This window comes from Myotis davidii, unplaced genomic scaffold, assembly GCF_000327345.1.
Source record: "Myotis davidii unplaced genomic scaffold, ASM32734v1 scaffold533, whole genome shotgun sequence".
NCBI classification, from domain to species: domain Eukaryota; kingdom Metazoa; phylum Chordata; class Mammalia; order Chiroptera; family Vespertilionidae; genus Myotis; species Myotis davidii.
In genome coordinates this window covers 459,560-478,010 of record NW_006285996.1, presented here as the reverse complement: position 1 = coordinate 478,010, position 18,451 = coordinate 459,560, and the positions used below count along the sequence as shown (strand labels likewise).

The following is an 18,451-nucleotide window of genomic DNA, read 5'->3' as shown; positions in this document are numbered from 1 at the left end:
GCACGAATTTCGTGCACCGGGCCCCTAGTTATTTATAATAGCAAAGATTTGGAAACAGCCCAAGTGTCCATCAGTAGATGAGCAGATAAAAAAGCTGTGGTAGATTTATACAATGGAGTACTACTAGGTCATAAAAAGAAGGAAATCTTACCTTTTGTGACAGCATGGACTGACCTGGAGAGCATTATGCTAAGTGAAATGAGCCAATCAGAGAAAGACAAGTACCATATGATTTCACTCATATTTGGAATCTCATATTTGGAATCTAATGAACAAACTGAACTACCAAGCAAAATAGAGACAGACTCATAGATAGAGAGCAGGCTGACAGCTGTTGGGGGGTGAGGGGAGGAGGCTGGAGGTTTGAGCAATAAAGAAAAAAGAAAAAATTCATGTATACAAACAACAGTGTGGTGACTGCTGGGGTAAGGGGGGTATGGTGGGTAGCGGAGGAGAGTATAGGGAGGATTAATGGTGATGGAATGAGACTTGTCTTGGGGTGGTGAACACACAATACAGTGTACAGATGTGTTGTGGAATTGTGTGCCTGAAAACTGCATAATTTTTTTAACCAGTGTCACTCCAATAAATTCAATAAAAAGGGGAAAATAGCACATGAGAAAGTCTCCTATTAGGCACTTTTACCAAACTATCTTCTTTTCTCAAAGCACCTGGAACAGAATGGCAAATCAGGAAGTAAGGTGGTGGTGTCACAAACTTTCCTGTCTGACCTCTCACTCACTCCTGAAGTGGAGATGACTGAATGTCGCTGACTCACCTGCCCTGGCTTCCAGAAGGAGCAGACATTTACCACCAGAGAGAGAAGAGCACAGATCTAGCTTCCTGATGGGCAGTCATAGAATATTATTGTCTAGTTTAGGCAAATAGAGACACTAACATATTAAATATTAATTACAATAAACCATCAAGCCTTGCCTGACCAGCTGAACAGGTCCAGGAAAGAGCAAGCAAATACACCTTACTCTCCCAAACTTTACTTCTTGCACAGTTCTGAGTTAGAGAATATCACTTTTATAAACACTCTAATCAACTTATTCCCTAAATGAAACCTGATGTTACTGCCTTTGTTCGCAACAAATCACTGAAAAGATAAAGACTGAGTCTTAGAGCCTTCTTTGAGGTACTTATCTCTTCTTTTCTTACCTTTGGTCTGAGTGGCACTTGTACCAGTTCAGGATCATAAGATTCTAATCTATTTTTTTAGGTATTAAACATTTAGAGGGGAAAAGCACATGAAAAATATTAGCAGGTAGCTAGCACTTTACTTACATGATTTCATTTCCTTCTTACAACTTATAAGAGCTATCATAAAGAATAAAACAGCCCGGCCGGCACGGCTCAGTGGCTGAGCGTTGACCTATGAACCAGGAGGTAACGGTTTGATTCCGTCCAGGCACATACCCGGGTTATGGGCTCGATCCCCAGTGTGGGGTGTGCAGGAGGCAGCCAATCGGTGATTCTCGCTATTGATGTTTCTATCTCTCTCCCTCTCCCTTCTTCTCTGAAATCAATTTAAAAATATATTTTTTTTTAAAGGGCTCAGAAAAGTTAAACATCATGTCTAAGGTTCCACAGGCTTTAGGAAAACAACTGTAACAGTAAATTAGAAGTAAATTTCAGGGCAAATTATTTTAGTCTTTTATCAAGAATTACTAAGTCTGGTCTGGCCAGTATGGCTCAGTGACTGAGCTTCAACTCATGAACAAGAGGTCACAGTTCCATTCCCCGTGAGGACACAGGCCTGGGTTGCGGGCCCAATCCCCATTGTACAGTGTGCAGGAGGCAACCAATCAATGATTCTCTCTTATCACTGATGTTTATATCTCTCTCTCTCCCTCTCTCTTTTTCTCTCTGAAATCAATAAAAATATACTTAAAAAAAGAAAAAGAATCACTAAGTCCAGCAGAAAAGAAAATGGCCCTCACTACTGAAAGAAAAAAAAATGCCCTGGCTACAAGAAACCAGTCCACCTACTGTAATATTCTCCTGAAAATTTTCCACCACAAATTCCCTTATCGAACACTAAATAAAAAAGTCTAACTCCTTTCCAAGATAAGACTAGTTCTCCTTCATAAAAGAGAAAGCTATTTTCTAAAGAAGTTAATGGCTTTATGATATTTGCTAAGAGTTAGCTGGACTCCTGCTATTCAACTAACTTGCCTAGTTCCAGCTGTTCAGGATGTAATTTATCTCATGAAAATTGTGAAACACTATGGAAAATCCTTTAGAGATATACTGTTTGGACAGAATAAAAATTGAGGCATTCTTTTTCAGCACCACTGTTAAAAGAGTGGTAATGGCGTAAAAGGGAGAAAAAACTCAATTCCAAGTCTTCCCACCAGACATATAAACACTTTAGTAAAGAGAAATGAGGCTATGGAGGGCTGAAGAGCAATAAGAACTTCCCCCTTAAAGATTCCAGGTTGGGTAAATAACAGGTTATTTCATTCTGTACGTACCAGAAGACCCTCACTGAATGCTGGAACTTGTCAAGCTCATCCCCTACCCATGACTGCATTACTTTTTCCTCCAGCTTAAATATTACACTTAATACTTATCTTTGCAAGACTAGCTTCTTGTTTTCCATCATGAGTTCTCATCTTAGACTGTTACTCTCTTAGAAAGGCCTTCCTTCCTTGCCTAAAGGCACGCCTCATCCCTAGTGTCATACCAGCCTGGTTTTTTCCTCATGTCATGGATCACCATCTGAAATTACCCTTCTTGTTCTTTTATACATGCTCATGATCATCACAATTATGTCAGCAACATGAAGCTAGAGATCCTGACTTATCTTTCTATCCTCAATTCTTAGCCCAGAGTATATATGTTCAATGACTACATAAGGCTGATGATAGGTATTATATTACATAAATGTGAAAGAATGGGATGAAAATGAAGATTCCATTTACTTCGCTCAAAACCCTTTCCTTTAAGTTCAATGAGAATAAGAAATAAAAGTTTATGACCCATGACAATAAAAACAAATTGGGTTATATTTCTTATGAAATACCCCCACTCCTGCTGTGATGTCCATCTTGCTTCAGTATCAAGCCAAATCAGACCAACTAGAATATTTACAGAGCATAAAAGACTTTGATCATCAAACCAAAGAAACTTCCACCTACTTCCTCATTTATTTCAAATCCACTTCCAGCATAGATCCTAGAGGTAGACAGAGAAACCCAAGAAAGAACACCTCTATTTTATGGCAAAGCATGAAATAATAAAAGTGAAGCAACTTTCAAATCAGGATTCTTAACCTCTAAAGTTTGAGGGCAGAAAAAAAAGTTTAAGTCTCTAGAGATTTAATCTGCCTCTGGACACAATTCCAAGTCATCTACACTAATAAAAGAGAAAGATGCTAATTGACTGTACCTTTGTGCCGCCCACCAGCCAATCAGGAGTGGGTATGCAAACTAATAAAACAAAGATGGCAGATTAATTTGCATACACAAGCTCCAAGCAGCAGGGGGCAGGGCGGGACACAGGTGTTACACACTGCCCCAGCCAGTCTGGGCCTCTGAGCAGTGAGGGAAGGTGGAAAGGTGGATCTGGCCAGAGTGAAGGCCCATTCTTGCACGAATCTTGGTGCATCCGGCCTCTAGTATAAAAATAATGCTTTCATCCTCACTTGCCACAGCCTGCCTCAGTGCTCACATGCCCTGTTGCTAATCCCACAGAAATGCTTCAATTACATGAAGTCCTTTGCCAGATTAGGGCACTGGCTCCTTATCACACTCGGGCTTATGCCAAAGATATAAATTTTGATACAGATACTTTAGCCTTAATGCTTTAAGGCAGGGGTGGGGAATGTCTGGTCCCTGGGCCGAAATCATTAGGTCTGGCCCTGCCAAGGCATTAGGGGTGAGTTAACCAAGTGTTTAACCAAATATAGCATGTTAATTTTTAAACTGATAATTTTGTATGGCCCTCAAGTGATGTTATAAGTATACAAATGGCCCTTTGCAGAAAAAAGGAAAAAGGTTCCCCACCCCTGCTGAAGGTGTAGACCTTTTAGCTGATGCTGTAGCTATTACTATGGGGCCAAAGGGAAGAATAGTGATTACTGACTGGACAGAGTTAGGGAAGTCCCAAAGTAACAAAAGATGGTGTGATCATTGCAAAGTCCATTGACTTAAAAGATAAATACAAAAATATTGGCACTAAATTTGTTCAAGATGTTGCCAATAATAAAAATGAAGAGGCACCAATACTGCTACTGTACTGGCACACTCTGCTGCCAAGGAAGGCTTTGAGAAAATTAGCAAAGGTGCGAATCCAGTGGGAATCAGGTGTGATGTTAGCTGTTGATGCTGTAATTGCTGAACTTAGGAAACAGTCTAAACCTGTGACAACCCTTGAAGAAATTGCTCAGGTTGCTATGATTTCTGCAAATGGAAACAAAGAAATTGGCAACATCATTTCTGATGCAATGAAAAAGGTTGAAAGAAACAGCATCATCACAGTAAAGGATGGAAAAACACTGAATGATGAATTAGAAATTACTGAAGGCATGGAAATTTGATCAAGGTTATATTTCTCCTATTTCTCCATACTTCATTAATACATCAAAAGGTCAGAAATGTGAATTCAACCAGAACCGGTTTGGCTCAGTGGATAGAGCGTCGGCCTGCGGACTCAAGGGTCCCAGGCTCGATTCCGGTCAAGGGCATGTACCTTGGTTTCCGGCACATCCCCAGTGGGGGCTGTGCAGGAGGCAGCTGATCGATGTTTCTGGCTCTCTATCCCTCTCCCTTCCTCTCTGTAAAAAAATCAATAAAATATATTTTTTTAAAAATGTGAATTCCAAGATGCCTACATTCAATTGAGTGGAAAGAAAATTTGCAGAGTTCAGTCCATTGTACCTGCTCTTGAAACTGCCAATGCTCACCATAAGCCCTGGTCATAATTGCTGAAGATGTTGATGGAGAAGCTCTAAGTACACTCATTTGACTAGGCTAAAAGTTCGTCTTCTGGTTGTAGCAGTCAAAGCTCCAGGTTTTGGTGACAACAGAAAGAACCAGCTTGAAGACATGGCTATTGCTACTGGTGGTGCAGTGTTTGGAGAGGAAGAATTAATCCTAAATTTTGAAAATGTTCAGCCTCATGTTAGGAAAGATTGGAGAGGTCACTGTGACCAAAGATGATGCCATGCTCTTGAAAGGAAAAGGTGAGTGACATGGCTCAAATTTTAAAACATATTCAAGAAATCATCCAACAGTTAGCTATCCGAAAAGGAATATGAAAAGGAAAAACTAAATGAATGTCTGGCAAAACTCACAGATGGAGTAGCTGTGCTGAAGTCTGCTGGCACAAGTGATGTGGAAATGAATGAAAAGAAAGAGAGTAACATGCCCTCAATGCTGCACAAGCTGCTGTTGAAGAAGACATTGCTCTGGGAAGGGGGTGTGCCCTGCTTCAGTGCATTCCAGCCTTGGACTCATTAAATCCATGAAAATAAAAAAATTGGTATAGAAATTATTTTTTTAAAAAGCACTCAAAATTCCTGCAATAAACATTGCTAAGAACGCAGGTGTTGAGGGATTGTGGATAGTTGAAAAAGATAATGCAAAGTTCCTCAGAGGGTGGTTATGACACTATGCTTGGAGATTCTGCGAATATGGTATAAAAAAGGAATCATTGATCAAATGAAGATTGTAAGAACTGCTTTATTGGATGGTACCAGAATGGCCTCTCTGTTAACCACAGCAGAAGTTGTAGTCACAGAAATTCCTAAAGAAGAGAAAGACGCTGCAATGGGTGAAATGGGTGGAATAGGAGGTGTATGGGAGGTAGCGTGTTCCAAGCCTAGAACAGTGCTTTACCATCATCAGTGAGAACTGTGAGAGGAAGCTCAAGGTAGTGCTTCAGAGAAGTCCCTTGAAGAAGATGACTGAAGAAAAGGATGGCTAATGTTTAAGAACATCACTATAACCATCAGTTACTGGTTTTAGTTGACAACATATAAGATTTACTGCTGTCATTCATTATCCATGCCTACACATAATTTGTTTTGTATTTTTTTATAAAAAGATATTTGTACTTTCCATATAACTAAGTGTAAGAGCCATGTACCAATATACATCTTTCAACTTAAATCAGAGGCATTTTTACTACTATTCTGTTAAAATGAGGATTTTCATGCTTGCCATCATTCAGTGAAAAGGTAAGCAGCCTTACACATATGTAATAACTTAATCAATAAAAAAAATCTTTAAAAAGTTAAGCAGCCTTTCTGTGGTGAGTAATAATTGTGTACAAAGCAGAGAAATATCCAATTATGTGACAACCTTTGTGTAACAACCATTTTCTTAAAATTAAAAAGAATGCTTCCAACATCAAAAGTAACTATCATCCCTAATAAAATTACCCTCCTAAACCTGGCCTCACAACTAGAAAAGAGTTGTCAAACATCTGACAATTCATAAAACGCCATTATAACTAACTGAATTGAATCACCCTATCAGTCATAAGCATACTATCCCAAAGGTAATTAGGATTACAAACGTTGACACTGAAACCAAAATCCAGCCTTATGGAATAATGTACTGGCCCAGCTTTGCAAGAAAATTGTTTTTCACTGCTTTCCACTAGGTACACTACATGGACCTCCCCTACCCTGCACTCCTCACTGTGCGCGAAGGCACTGTCGCTCAGGACCGAGTTTGGGTCTGTTCCCGTGGGAAAAGGACGCGGCGCTCTTCACGAAGGTGGTAAACGAGTACCAACAGGAGGCTGATGTGAAGCAAAGCATTTCGAGTTCGGTGCCCCCTCCTCCTGCGGGATGGTGGGCAGCAGAATGATGCCTCGCTGACATCAGGGACGCCGGGGCAGTAAGCCCAGGGCAAGGCTCCTGGCCAACCGCCCCATGCCGCAGGGGAGGGTTGGGTGCCGTCCCCGCGAGGGAAGGGAGAGTGTGAGGCCCCACAGCCTGGGCTGTGAGGGGCCTCGCCCACCCGAGCCGCCACCGAGACCTGGGAGGAGCGAAGAGAGACCCTGGACAGGGGTCTGCAAAGCCAAGAGCCACCCGCGCGCCGGAGGAACCCCTCAGCCCAGTCCCCGCCCGGCACCTCACCTCGGCCGGCACGGGCAAGTTCTCCGCCGCCGCCTTCAGCTCCAGCACTGAGTCCGTCTGCCTGTCGGTCAGCGGCGCCGTGGGGTCGGCTCTCCGATCCCAGAGAGCCAGCCTCTCCCGAGCGTCCGATTCAGCCGCTGCCTCAGGCAGCAGCAGCAGCGCCGCCTCCGCCATCGCCGCCGCCCCCGGGGCCCTCAGCAGCAGCGGGGCATTGGGGACCCCGAAGGACTGGCCCGGGCCACTTCCGGGACAGACGGGCTTCCAGCTAAGCACCGGCAGCAGGGCTAGGCGTACGGAGAGGAACAACCTGAACCCGGAAGCACTTCCACAGTGTGTGGGCGGGACTGAGGTCAGGACAGACGTGGCTTTAAACCGGTACAAATATTTCCGGTTGCGATGTAGACGTGGAGGGAGAAGGCTGAAAAGACCCTGACGGAAATAGAAATGCCCCTACCGGAAGTCTTTTCCTCAACATCCATAACTTTATTGTTACGTGTTGCTCACGACAGTTGTAGTAAGTTACTCTGCCGGCAGGGGCTTTCTGTGAGCTCCTGGATGTACTACTGCCTCCGCTCACAGCTGGGTAGTCTGGGTGCAGTGTGTGTACTGTGATTGCCTTGCTGACCTGTTGATAGTTTCGGCTACCTGGAACAAAACCACGAATACAAACATGTCCAACATCCAATAACTCCGCTGTTAGAAAACTAGTTTATGAAAACATAAACATTCAAAGATTTGTGTGCATCAGATATCGTTACTACTACTAACAAATAATCAGAAACAATCAAAATGTCCAACATTGAAAAATTCGAACAATAATTCATGGCACAGACATGTAATTGGAATATTATCCTGCCATTTAAAAAATGTTGTAGAAGGCTTGGGCCAGAGGGACAGGGGGTAAGCTGGAGGGGGCCAGTGAGGAAAAAGGGACATATGCAATACTTTTAGGAATAAAGAATTATTTTTTTTAAATCATGTTGTAGACTTGAACAACAAAAATACAATAGTATTGGATCATAATTTATAATAATATAAATACTCATGAGTCCATACTAATATAAATGATTGAATTAGTAAATTGGGGAGAAGAGACAATCGACCTTAGAAAAATTCCAAAACAATAAATATGGAAAGAATGAGGAAAATAGCAACAATTGTAGCAGGCAATATGTAAGAATGGATGCTAAAATTAGTGGGTGAAAGTGTGAGGAGAAACAGAAACTTGCATTGGACAAATGATCTCCCCAAGATATGTATTAATAGCAAGGGGAGCTATTAGCTTTATAGTGGAAACATCTGGCAGACATCACCTCAACCTAGTAATCAAAGTATACAGCATCATCATAAAACTCCTAACATGACAGATCAACGACACAATATCGCTTTGGTGATATTCTTGCCAAAAATGCAAAACCACATTCTAAATATGAGAAAACACCAGGCAAATTCAAATTGAGGGATGTCCTACAAAATTCACCAGTATTCCTCAAAAGTGTCAAGGTCATAAAAAATTAGGAAAGATTGAGGAACTATTATATACTGGAGATGAGATATGACAATTAGATGCAATGTCGGAACCTGGATTGGATCCTCAAATAGAAAAGGGGAAAACTATAGAATAAAATACAGATATTCCAACAAGGTCTGTAGCTAGGTAATAGTATTATGCCAATGTTAATTTCCAGTTTTGATTATTGCGCACAGTTATCTAAGCACACCTGGACTCTACTACTTTTGCAACTTTTCTGAAGTCAAAAATTACCTCTCAAAGTCAAGAGTTAAAACTCTAATGTTGTAGAAAATATTTATGTTTGGAAAAATTATTGTGATATAATTAAGAATGATAGTGTATGATCCTATTGCCCAAAAAAACACTCCCAAAACATTGACAGATGGTTGGGATTACTAATAGGTAATTTTCTTCTTTTCCTCTTCCTCTGTCTCCTCCTCCTCCTTATTTTGCAATGAATCCTGCACTAAAGAGTAAGATTTTTGTTTTAATTATTCAACCCAGCTTCAGAGTCTTGTTGCTCCATCACATCAATCCACCACTATTTGCTAAAGAAAGTCATCTGTAGATATGTACAGATATGTACATCTATCTGTTTAAGTACCTAAAACATACTTTCTCTTCTTCAGATCAGACTGACCTCTAGTTCGAAAAATCTCAGAAATGAAGTTAATCCTCCTGAGTTTTGTGATGACAAACATCATCCTTCAACAGCCAAATATAGACACACTCCCTCCCAAATGCATTTCCATTGCAGATTTTTCCAAATCCGTGATCAATCTACTCTCTTCTAAAATTGTCTAATTCCTTAAAATATTTTTTACCAACTGGTGATTCATGATGCTAAAAGTTTGCAATGCAGGTCATGGTATCCCTGGAAAAGATTTGTGCCAATGCTGAATGTTTAATCAGCTACTGGTACTGTGAGGTGAAATTGTTACCGGGGAACCCCCGGGGTGGGGGGCTTGGGCTGCCTGTCGCAATGTCCAATAATGAAGGCAATGTCCAATAATGAAGGCAGGGTTGAATCATATAACGCGATTATTGAGAAGGCCAGCCAACCGAGAAGACAGGGAGCTTACAAGCATCCAAAACCTGTCTTATAGCAAGGTGCAAGGGACAGGATTATATTGGGGAAATGGACTAGGGTGAGGTTGGGAAAGGAATACAATTGCATTGGTCCTGGAGGCCAGCAGAATTCAACTATTGCTCTTGGTTTTTAAGTGATGAGATGATGTCTTGGCTCCTGGTAGGGTCGGCCTGACCATGCTTAACAGCTCTGCTTGCTTGCTGGGTATAATGTACATTGTCCGCAGCTGAATCACATCCTCAATCACTTTGCTTGGGATCAAAGGGAGTATGCAGGTGCACCAGCCTAAGAAATGAAACTCAGAAAAACTTAACCCTCTATTCCCATAAGTATATGTACTCTAGAATTTCAAATTGATATGATTATCTTTCAGATTAATTGAGGCACTCTATATACCAGCTTATAAAACTCCCTATCAAATGAGAGAAGAGGAAGGTAGATAATGCAACACAATAGTGCCTGGATTATTCTTGAAGAATTGAGGGAGCTAAGGAAGAACAGCTGTGCCTAGTCACTGGCTGGCTCTGTAGGGGTGGGGACGCAACGGGAGTAGTGAAACAGAGTAGTAACAGCTTTCATGGGGTGTTTTAATTTTGCAGAATACTAGCATAGAAATTATATACATTCAATATATATCTATTTTAATTGATTTCAGAGAGGAAGGGAGAGGGGAAGATGGAAACATCAATGATGAGAGAGAAGTATTGATCAGCTGCCTCCTGCACACCCCACACTGGGGATCGAGCCCATGACCGGGAATCGAACTGTGACCTCCTGGTTCATTGGTCAATGCTCAACCACTGAGCCACTCAGGCTGGGCATAAGTTATATACATTTAAACAATGTATTGGTTGCTCAAAATATAGTAGAAACTGAATTTTCTGCTTCAGACTCTAGTGCTCTTTTCTGTATGGATAAATATTATCTATATTAACAAATATTAACCCCCCCACCAAAGAAGTACAAATTTCCTACAATGGACCCATGTTTATACTCTGTATTACAAGCCAAATCTCTTCCTGTTACCAGCTGGTAATTAGCTTATTCCCAGAACCACTAGAGGACATGACAAATACAGTTGCAGTTTTAATTTTCTGCTATAATTTTTTTAAATAAATCTTTATTGTTCAGATTATTACAGATGTTCCTCTTTTTTCCCCCCCATAGCTCCCCTCCACCCAGTTCCCACCCCACCCTATGCCCTTACCCTCCCCATTATCCTCATCCATAAGTGTAAGATTTTTGTCCAATCTCTTCCCACACCCCCCACGCTCCCTTCCCCCCGCCCTGAGAATTGTCAGTCCACTCCTGTTCTTTGCCCCTGATTCTATTATATTCACCAGTTTATTCTGTTCATCAGATTATTTATTCACTTGATTTTTAGATTCACTTGTTGATATGTATTTGTTGTCACTTTGTTGCTCATAATTTTTATCTTTACCTTTTTCTTCCTCTTCTTAGAGAATACCCTTCAGCATTTCATATAATACTGGTTTGGTGATGATGAACTCCTTTAGTTTTTTCTTTATCTGACTTTCAATTCTGAATGATAGCTTTGCTGGGTAGAGTAATCTTGGTTGTAGATTCTTGCAATTCATCATTTTGAATATTTCTTGACATTCCCTTCTGGCCTGCATAGTTTCTGTTGAGAAATCAGCTGACAGTCCTATGGGTACTCCCTTGTAGGTAACTGTTTTTCTCTTGCTGCTTTTAAAATTCTTTGTCTTTTGCCCTGGGCATTTTAATTATGATGTGTCTTGTTGTGGTCTGCTTTGGATGCCTCTTGTTTGGGGTTCTCTGCACTTCCTGGACTTGTAAGTCTATTTCTTTCACCAGGTAGGGGAAGTTTTCTGTCATTATTTCTTTGAAATAATGAAATAGGTTTCAATATCTTGCTCTCTCTCATCTTCTGTCACCCCCATAATTTGGATATTGATACACCTGATGTTGTCCCAGAGGCTCCTTACACTATCTTGATATTTTTTGGATTCTTTTTTAGGTTTCTTGAAGATTCTTGAGTAGCCTTATAACCACAGTTTTGAACTTTTATCCAGTATTTTGCTTTCATCCATTTCTTTCATTTGTGACATGTTTCTTTGTTTCCGCATTTGGCTGCTTCCCTGTGTTTGTTTCTATGTACAGTGGGGCCTTGACTTACGAGTTTAATTTGTTCTGACACCAAGCTTGTTAAGGAGCTCATTAAGGAGCTCGTTAACTCAAATTACTCTATCAACTCAATGCAAAAAATCGGCCGAGACAGCTGGTATCTCAAAAACTTATTAGTCAGGACACTTGTAAGTCAAGGCCCCACTGTACTGGGTAGCTGCTAAGTCTCCTTGAGTTGATAGAATGGCCTTGTGTGGTTGGTGTCCTATAGGGCCCAGTGTCTCAGCCTCTCTAGTCACCGCAGGTGGACGCTCTTGGTGCACCCCTTTGTGGGCTGTGTGCATAGTCTTGTTGTAGTTAAGCCTTGATTGCTGTTGGTATCACTGGGAGGAATTGACCTCCAGGCCAATTGGCTGTGATGACCAGCTGTGTCTACACTGGAAGATCTGTTGCAAAGGAGACACCCTTATGGGGCAGGACTTGCTTCAGTAGGGCTTTGGTGCTCACTGAGTCTGCTGCTTGAGTGTGTCTCTTATGGATGTGAGGAGTTGTAATCCAGCCCTAGCTGGTTTGGCTCAGTGGATAGAGCGTTGGCCTGTGGACTGATGGGTCCCTGGTTCGATTCCAGCCAAGCACAGGTGCCTGGGTTTCAGGCTTGATCCCCAGTAGGGGGCGTGCAGGAGGCAGCCAATCAATGATTCTCTCTCGTTGATGTTTCTCTCTCTCTCATTCTCCCTTCCTCTCTGAAATGAATAAATATATGTATTTTTAAAAGAGTTGTAAACCATTATGGTCTCACTCTGACCACTCACTGGGTACACTGGCTCTTGGATCTCCAAGGAGGTGCAAGGTCAGCCACTGTCTGGGGCCGCCCAGCAGGAACTACAGAGCTATCTGAAGATTCCTTCTCTTTGTATGGGGTTTGGAAGTGCCCAGACATGTCCCAGATGTGAAGCAAGGCTGCTGCTGCTGCCAGGTAGTGGGCCTTCTTTTGGAATCTCTGGGGCTCTCTGACCCAGCTGCAGTTTGTTTTAGGCAAAAGGACAGGCTATTCATATGCAAAAGCTGATGCGCACAGCTTGGATGGGGTTATAAATTGGGTGGGACGGGGTGTCTGATAATCACCAGCAAACAGCAATGGCTGCCTTGAACCAGAAAAGTCCCTGGTTCTCTGCGTCCCGTGCACTCGTGCAGGAACAATGGTCGCTACAAGCACCTCTAAGAGTAAGCCACCCTCGCGTTCCTGTCCCGATGCCAGACAGTCCACTTTCTCCCCGTATGTGTCTGGGTCCCCCAGAGTCTAGCCGGGACCTGGAGTTCAGAGCAAGCAGGAGCTTGTATCTCCCTCCTGGTTTAAAGAACAGCACATCGAGGTGCCAGCACCTTCCACTCCTCCACACCTCTTACCGGTCTCAATGAGCTTTCTTCACCTCTCTAGTTGTGGAATTTCCACTCAGCCAGCTTTCCCACAGTTCTGGGTGGTAGTTGTTCTGCTGTTTAGTTGTAATTTTGATGTGGTTGTGAGAGGCAGCATGTATAGGTGATTACCTATGCCGCCATCTTGGTTTCTCTGCTATAATTCTTACAATATATTTATTTAATTCAAGTTTTGGTAATTGTTCCCATAAATTAATTCAAATTGGTATACTAAATACTCATATTGCATATATCTTTGTATATGTACATATAAGACATACATACATACATATTCATATCGTGTGTATGCAAGTGGGGGTGGGAGGACAATGAGAAGACACAGGCTATCTTGTGAAAAGGACAAAGATGAGGTCAAAGTTGTCTCATCCATAAATGATCAAGGTCCCCATATTACAGTAGATAACATTTTGTTTGTAAGGTGTTATTCTGATTTCACTTTTATACACTAAATCGCAGTCCTGTAGGTAGGGTAGAAGTTGTTCTCTTTCATTTAGACATAAGTGAACAAAACACAGAAGATGAAGTGAGTCATCAAAGATATTTGGGAGAATGAAGGAAAAAGGTCACCTTTATATGCTCTTTGAAGAGGGAAATTTGCCAACACTTACCAAAACAGAGGATGGAGAAACAAAGAGAAAAGATAGCCCTATTATCCAACAATTATGTCTCTGAGAATTTATCCTAGAGAAATTCTTGAATATTCAAAAAGTACATGTAAAATATAGTTCGTAATGAAAAAAAAATGGACACAACCTAAATATTTTTCAATAGGGTAATAGTTTGGTTCCTGTTATCTATTGCTACCTAACAAACTGACCCAAAAATTGTGCCCTAAAAGAACCACCATTTTGTTACCTTTCGTAATTCTGTGGGTCAGGAAAAAGAATCGTCATCCTAGCTGGTTTGGCTCAGTGGATAGACTGTCAGCCTGTGGACTGAAGGGTTCCGGGTTCCATTCTGGTCAAGAACACATGCCCAAGTTGCGGGCTCAATCCTCAGTGTGGGGTATGCAGGAGGCAGCTGATCAGTGATTCTCTCTCATCATTGATGTTTCTCTCTCTCTCACCCTTGCTCTTCCTCTCTGAAATCAATTTAAAAATATATTTTAAAAAAGGAACTTTAACAACAACAAAAAAGAATCATCTCTGTTCATCATGTCTGATTTTTAGCTGGGGTGACATGAATGCCCATAGGCTGGACAGCTGGAGACTGACTGCACATCTCTACGTCCTCATGTAGTCTCATTCCTCTCCACTGGTCATTCCACATGGTCTTTCAGGGGCTTATGGCTTAGAGATGGTTCCCAAAGGCTAATGGAGAACTAGCCTCAGAAGTCACAGGAGGTCACTTCTGTTGCATTCTCTGCAAAGCAAGTCACTATGGGCAGGCCAGACACAAAGGGAGGGAAATTGATTCCAATTCTTAGTGGAAGGAGGAGCAAAGAACAAAATTATGAATTAGCAAACATAATTCAGCAGCATATTAAAAGGATTATACATTATGACCAACTTGGATTTATTTCTGGAATGCAAGGATGGTTCAACAAATGAAAATTAATCAATGCAATACACCACATCAACAGAAGGAAGAAAAAAAACCCACAATGAACATCATACTCAATGGTGAAATATTGAAAGCCTTTCCTCTAAGATCAGGGACAAAGCAAGGATGTCCACTTTCGCCACTTCTATTTTACATAGTATTGGAAGTTCTAAATGGAGTAATTAGGCAAGAAAAAGAAATAAAAAGCATCCAAATTGGAAAAAAGGTAAAAGTAGTATCTCTGCTTGCAGATGATATGATCTTGCATGTAGACACCCTAAATCAGTGATGGTGAACCTATGACACGCGTGTCAGAGGTGACACGCGAACTCATTTTTTTTGGTTGATTTTTCTTTGTTAAATGGCATTTAAATATATAAAATAAATATCAAAAATATAAATCTTTGTTTTACTATGGTTGCAAATATCAAAAAATTTCTATATGTGACATGGCACCAGAGTTAAGTTAGGGTTTTTCAAAATGCTGACACGCTGAGCTCAAAAGGTTCGCCATCACTGCCCTAAATATTCCACCAAAAATACTATTAGAACTAATAATTCAGCAAAGTAGCAGGATACTAAGTCAACACACAAAAATAGGTTGGATTCCTCTGCACGAACAACGAACAATCTGAAAAGGAAATTACAAAACCAAATTCTATTTACAATAGCATCAAAAAGCGTAGAATACTTAGGAATTAACTTAGCTAAGGAAGTGAAACACATGTACAATGAAAACTATAAAACATTGCTAAAAGAAATTGAGACATAAGTAAATGGAAACACATCTCATGTTCATGAATTGAAAAATGTAGTATTGTTAAAATATCAATGCTACCCAAAGCAATCTACAGATTCAGTGTAATTCCTATGCAAATCCCAATGACAGTTTGTAAAGAAATAGAAAAACCCATCTTAAAATTCATATGGAATCTCAAGGGATCCCAAATAGCCAAAATAATCTTTAAAAAAGAACAAAATTGGAGGATTCACACTTCCCAATTTTAAATTCATTGTTAGTGAGATTGTAAAATGGTACAGTCACTGTGGAGCAGTATGCAGTTCCTCAAAAATTTAAAAATAAAATTATCATATGATCCAGCAATTCTTTCTGGGAATATACACAAAAGAGTAAAAGCAGGGTCTCAAAGAGATATTTGTACACCCATGTTCATAACAGCATTATTCACAGTAGCTAAAATGTACAAGTAACCAAGTATCCATCAACAATGGATTGATAAGCAAAATGTAGTCTGTACATATAATGGAATATTATTCAGCCTTAAAAAGGCAGGAAACTCTGTTATATATTACAATATGGATGAATCTTGAGGGCATTATGCCAAGTCAAATAAGCTAGTAACAAAAGGATGAATACTGAGTAAGTCTTCATATATGAGGTACCTAAATTAGTCAAAAATCATAAAAACAGAAAGTGTAATGGTAGTTGCCAGGAGCTATTGGGAGGAGAGAAAGAAGAGTTGTTTACTGGATATGGAGTGTCAGTTCTACAAGATGAAGTTATACGGATGGATGGTGGTGATAGTTGCACAACAATGTAAATGTATTTAAGACCACTAAACTGTACACTTAAAAATGGTTAAGATAGTAAATTTTGTTATGTGTATTACACTACCCCCCCCCCCCCAAAAAAAAAAAACAGTATCCAGTTGTAAGTTCTGGGATCCTATCTTCTAGCTTGGGCCTATAACGGGGCTATAAACATAAACACTGCTAATGAATTAAAGGACCCAGATCCACTCAAACAATTTATCTCAAAAGTTCTGGAGATGGATGGTAGTGGTAGCTGTACTACAGTGTGAATGTATTTAATGTCACAGAACTGTACACTAAAATATGGCTTAAATGGTAAATTTATTTTATCACAATTTTTAAAAATCTTAGCCTGAACTGAACACAGGCTGACAGAGGTTTTGATTTCTCTGCAACTTGGTTAATAAAGCAATCAGTAGGAAATGCTACCTGTAGCACTCTCACCCCAATTCTCACTGACTCCTTGTGATCTTGAGATAACACAGCACATTAAAAATCCCAGAAGAGCAAATCTTAGTAGGTTGCTTCCATTTAATGCAAGAAGTATTTATTGCACTATCTATTATGTGCAAATTATTATTTTTTTTTAAAAAAAAGCACAAAATAGAGTAGTGATGCAATTCAAGATGATGTCTGCCAGTGGCCTTAGGCAGTTCTTGGATGTTTGTAAACCTGGCTCTAAGATATGGATACCTTTTAAGTCTTGAATCATCAAAACTCTCACACATACATTCAGTGAAAATTTGTAATAGCTTATATCTAGTCAGCTTCTCTTGTCATAAAGTACTATGGAGTGTTTCTGAAATATATTTGCAAAATTACAATTAATGAAGTAAAACCTCATAAGAGAAAATGCAGCTCTTGCCACCATATAATGCAATGAAACAGTACAATTTGAAAATAGTATGGTCAGAAGGAGACTAAGAATTATGTAAAACACCCCCAGGAGTTTACAGAATAGGTACATAGTCCACATGATGCACTCTATCTGGAGGTTTCCCCCTCCTGTCAAAAAAAAAAAACAGTTAAAAAAATTTTAAATTATCGCCCAGCCCGTGTTGCTCAGTGGTTGAGCGTCAATCTCTGAGCCAGAAGGTCAGTTTAATTCCCGGTTGGTGTGCATGCCCAGGTTGCAGGCTCAATCCCCAGTGGGAGGTGTGCGTAAGGCAGCCAATCAATGATTCTCTCTCATCATTTACGTTGCTCTCTCTCTCTCCCTCTCTCTCCCTCTCTAATATCAATAAAAATATATTAAAAATTTTTTGAATAAAATATTAAGTTCATTGAATAAAAAGAAAATAGTTAAAACTGAAAAAGCAAACGTTTCTCATTTATTCTTTCAGCTCAATTTTAAGTTTGAGAGATATTTAATATAATTTTAGAAATATTATATCATTAAACTATAAATAGTATATTTACTGCAGCTCCAATTTTCCACCACTTACCGTAACTTGCACATCTTAATTCCAAGCCAGTCAATTTTGCTCTAAAAATTTTGTTTTAAATTATAAAACACAAACTTTTAGAACCAATATAATACAATTCTGCATAAAGAAAATATTAGTAATTGCTTCCACCCTGTCATGGTTAAATTCTGTGTCAAGTTGGACAGGCTTTGGTGCCCAGTTGTACAGCAAAATACTAGATGTTACTATGAAGGTATTCTATAGATGTTGAATAACATCTGCAATCAGTTGACTTTAAGATTATACTCCAGCCCGGCCGGCATGGCTCAGTGATTGAGCATCGACCTATGAACCAGGAGGTCATGGTTCGATTCCCGGTCAGGGCACATGCCCGGATTGAGGGCTGGATCTCTGGTAGGGAGCATGCAGGAGGCAATCAATTATTCTCTCTCATCATTGATGTTTCTATCTCTCTCTCCCCTCCCTTCTTCTCTGAAATCAAGATATATATAACACAAGTGGGCCTCATTCAATCAGTTAAAGAACATAAGGTGAAATAAAAACAAGGTTTCCAAGAGAAGGACTTCTGACTCAAGACTGTAACATAGAAATCCTGTCTGAGTTTCCAGTCTGCTAACTTGATAACGTACAGGTTTCATACTTACCAGTCTTCCACAATCACATGAGCCTAATCCTTAAAATAAATA

At 40.3% G+C, this 18,451-nt stretch overlaps 1 protein-coding gene and 1 pseudogene across 1 annotated transcript in view; one reads left to right on the top strand and one right to left on the bottom strand.

Moving 5' to 3' along the window:
- The window catches only part of COG3 (component of oligomeric golgi complex 3), an 85,742-nt gene extending 78,321 nt beyond the window's left edge, over positions 1-7,421 (bottom strand). Inside the window, exon 1 of the mRNA XM_006757185.2 lies at positions 7,097-7,421. Within this exon, the coding sequence (XP_006757248.1) occupies positions 7,097-7,270 (174 nt within the window). The 5' untranslated portion in view covers positions 7,271-7,421. The remainder of the gene's footprint in view (positions 1-7,096) is intronic.
- Positions 3,594-5,923, top strand: LOC102758060 (annotated as a pseudogene).
- Positions 7,422-18,451: the final 11,030 nt, after the last annotated feature.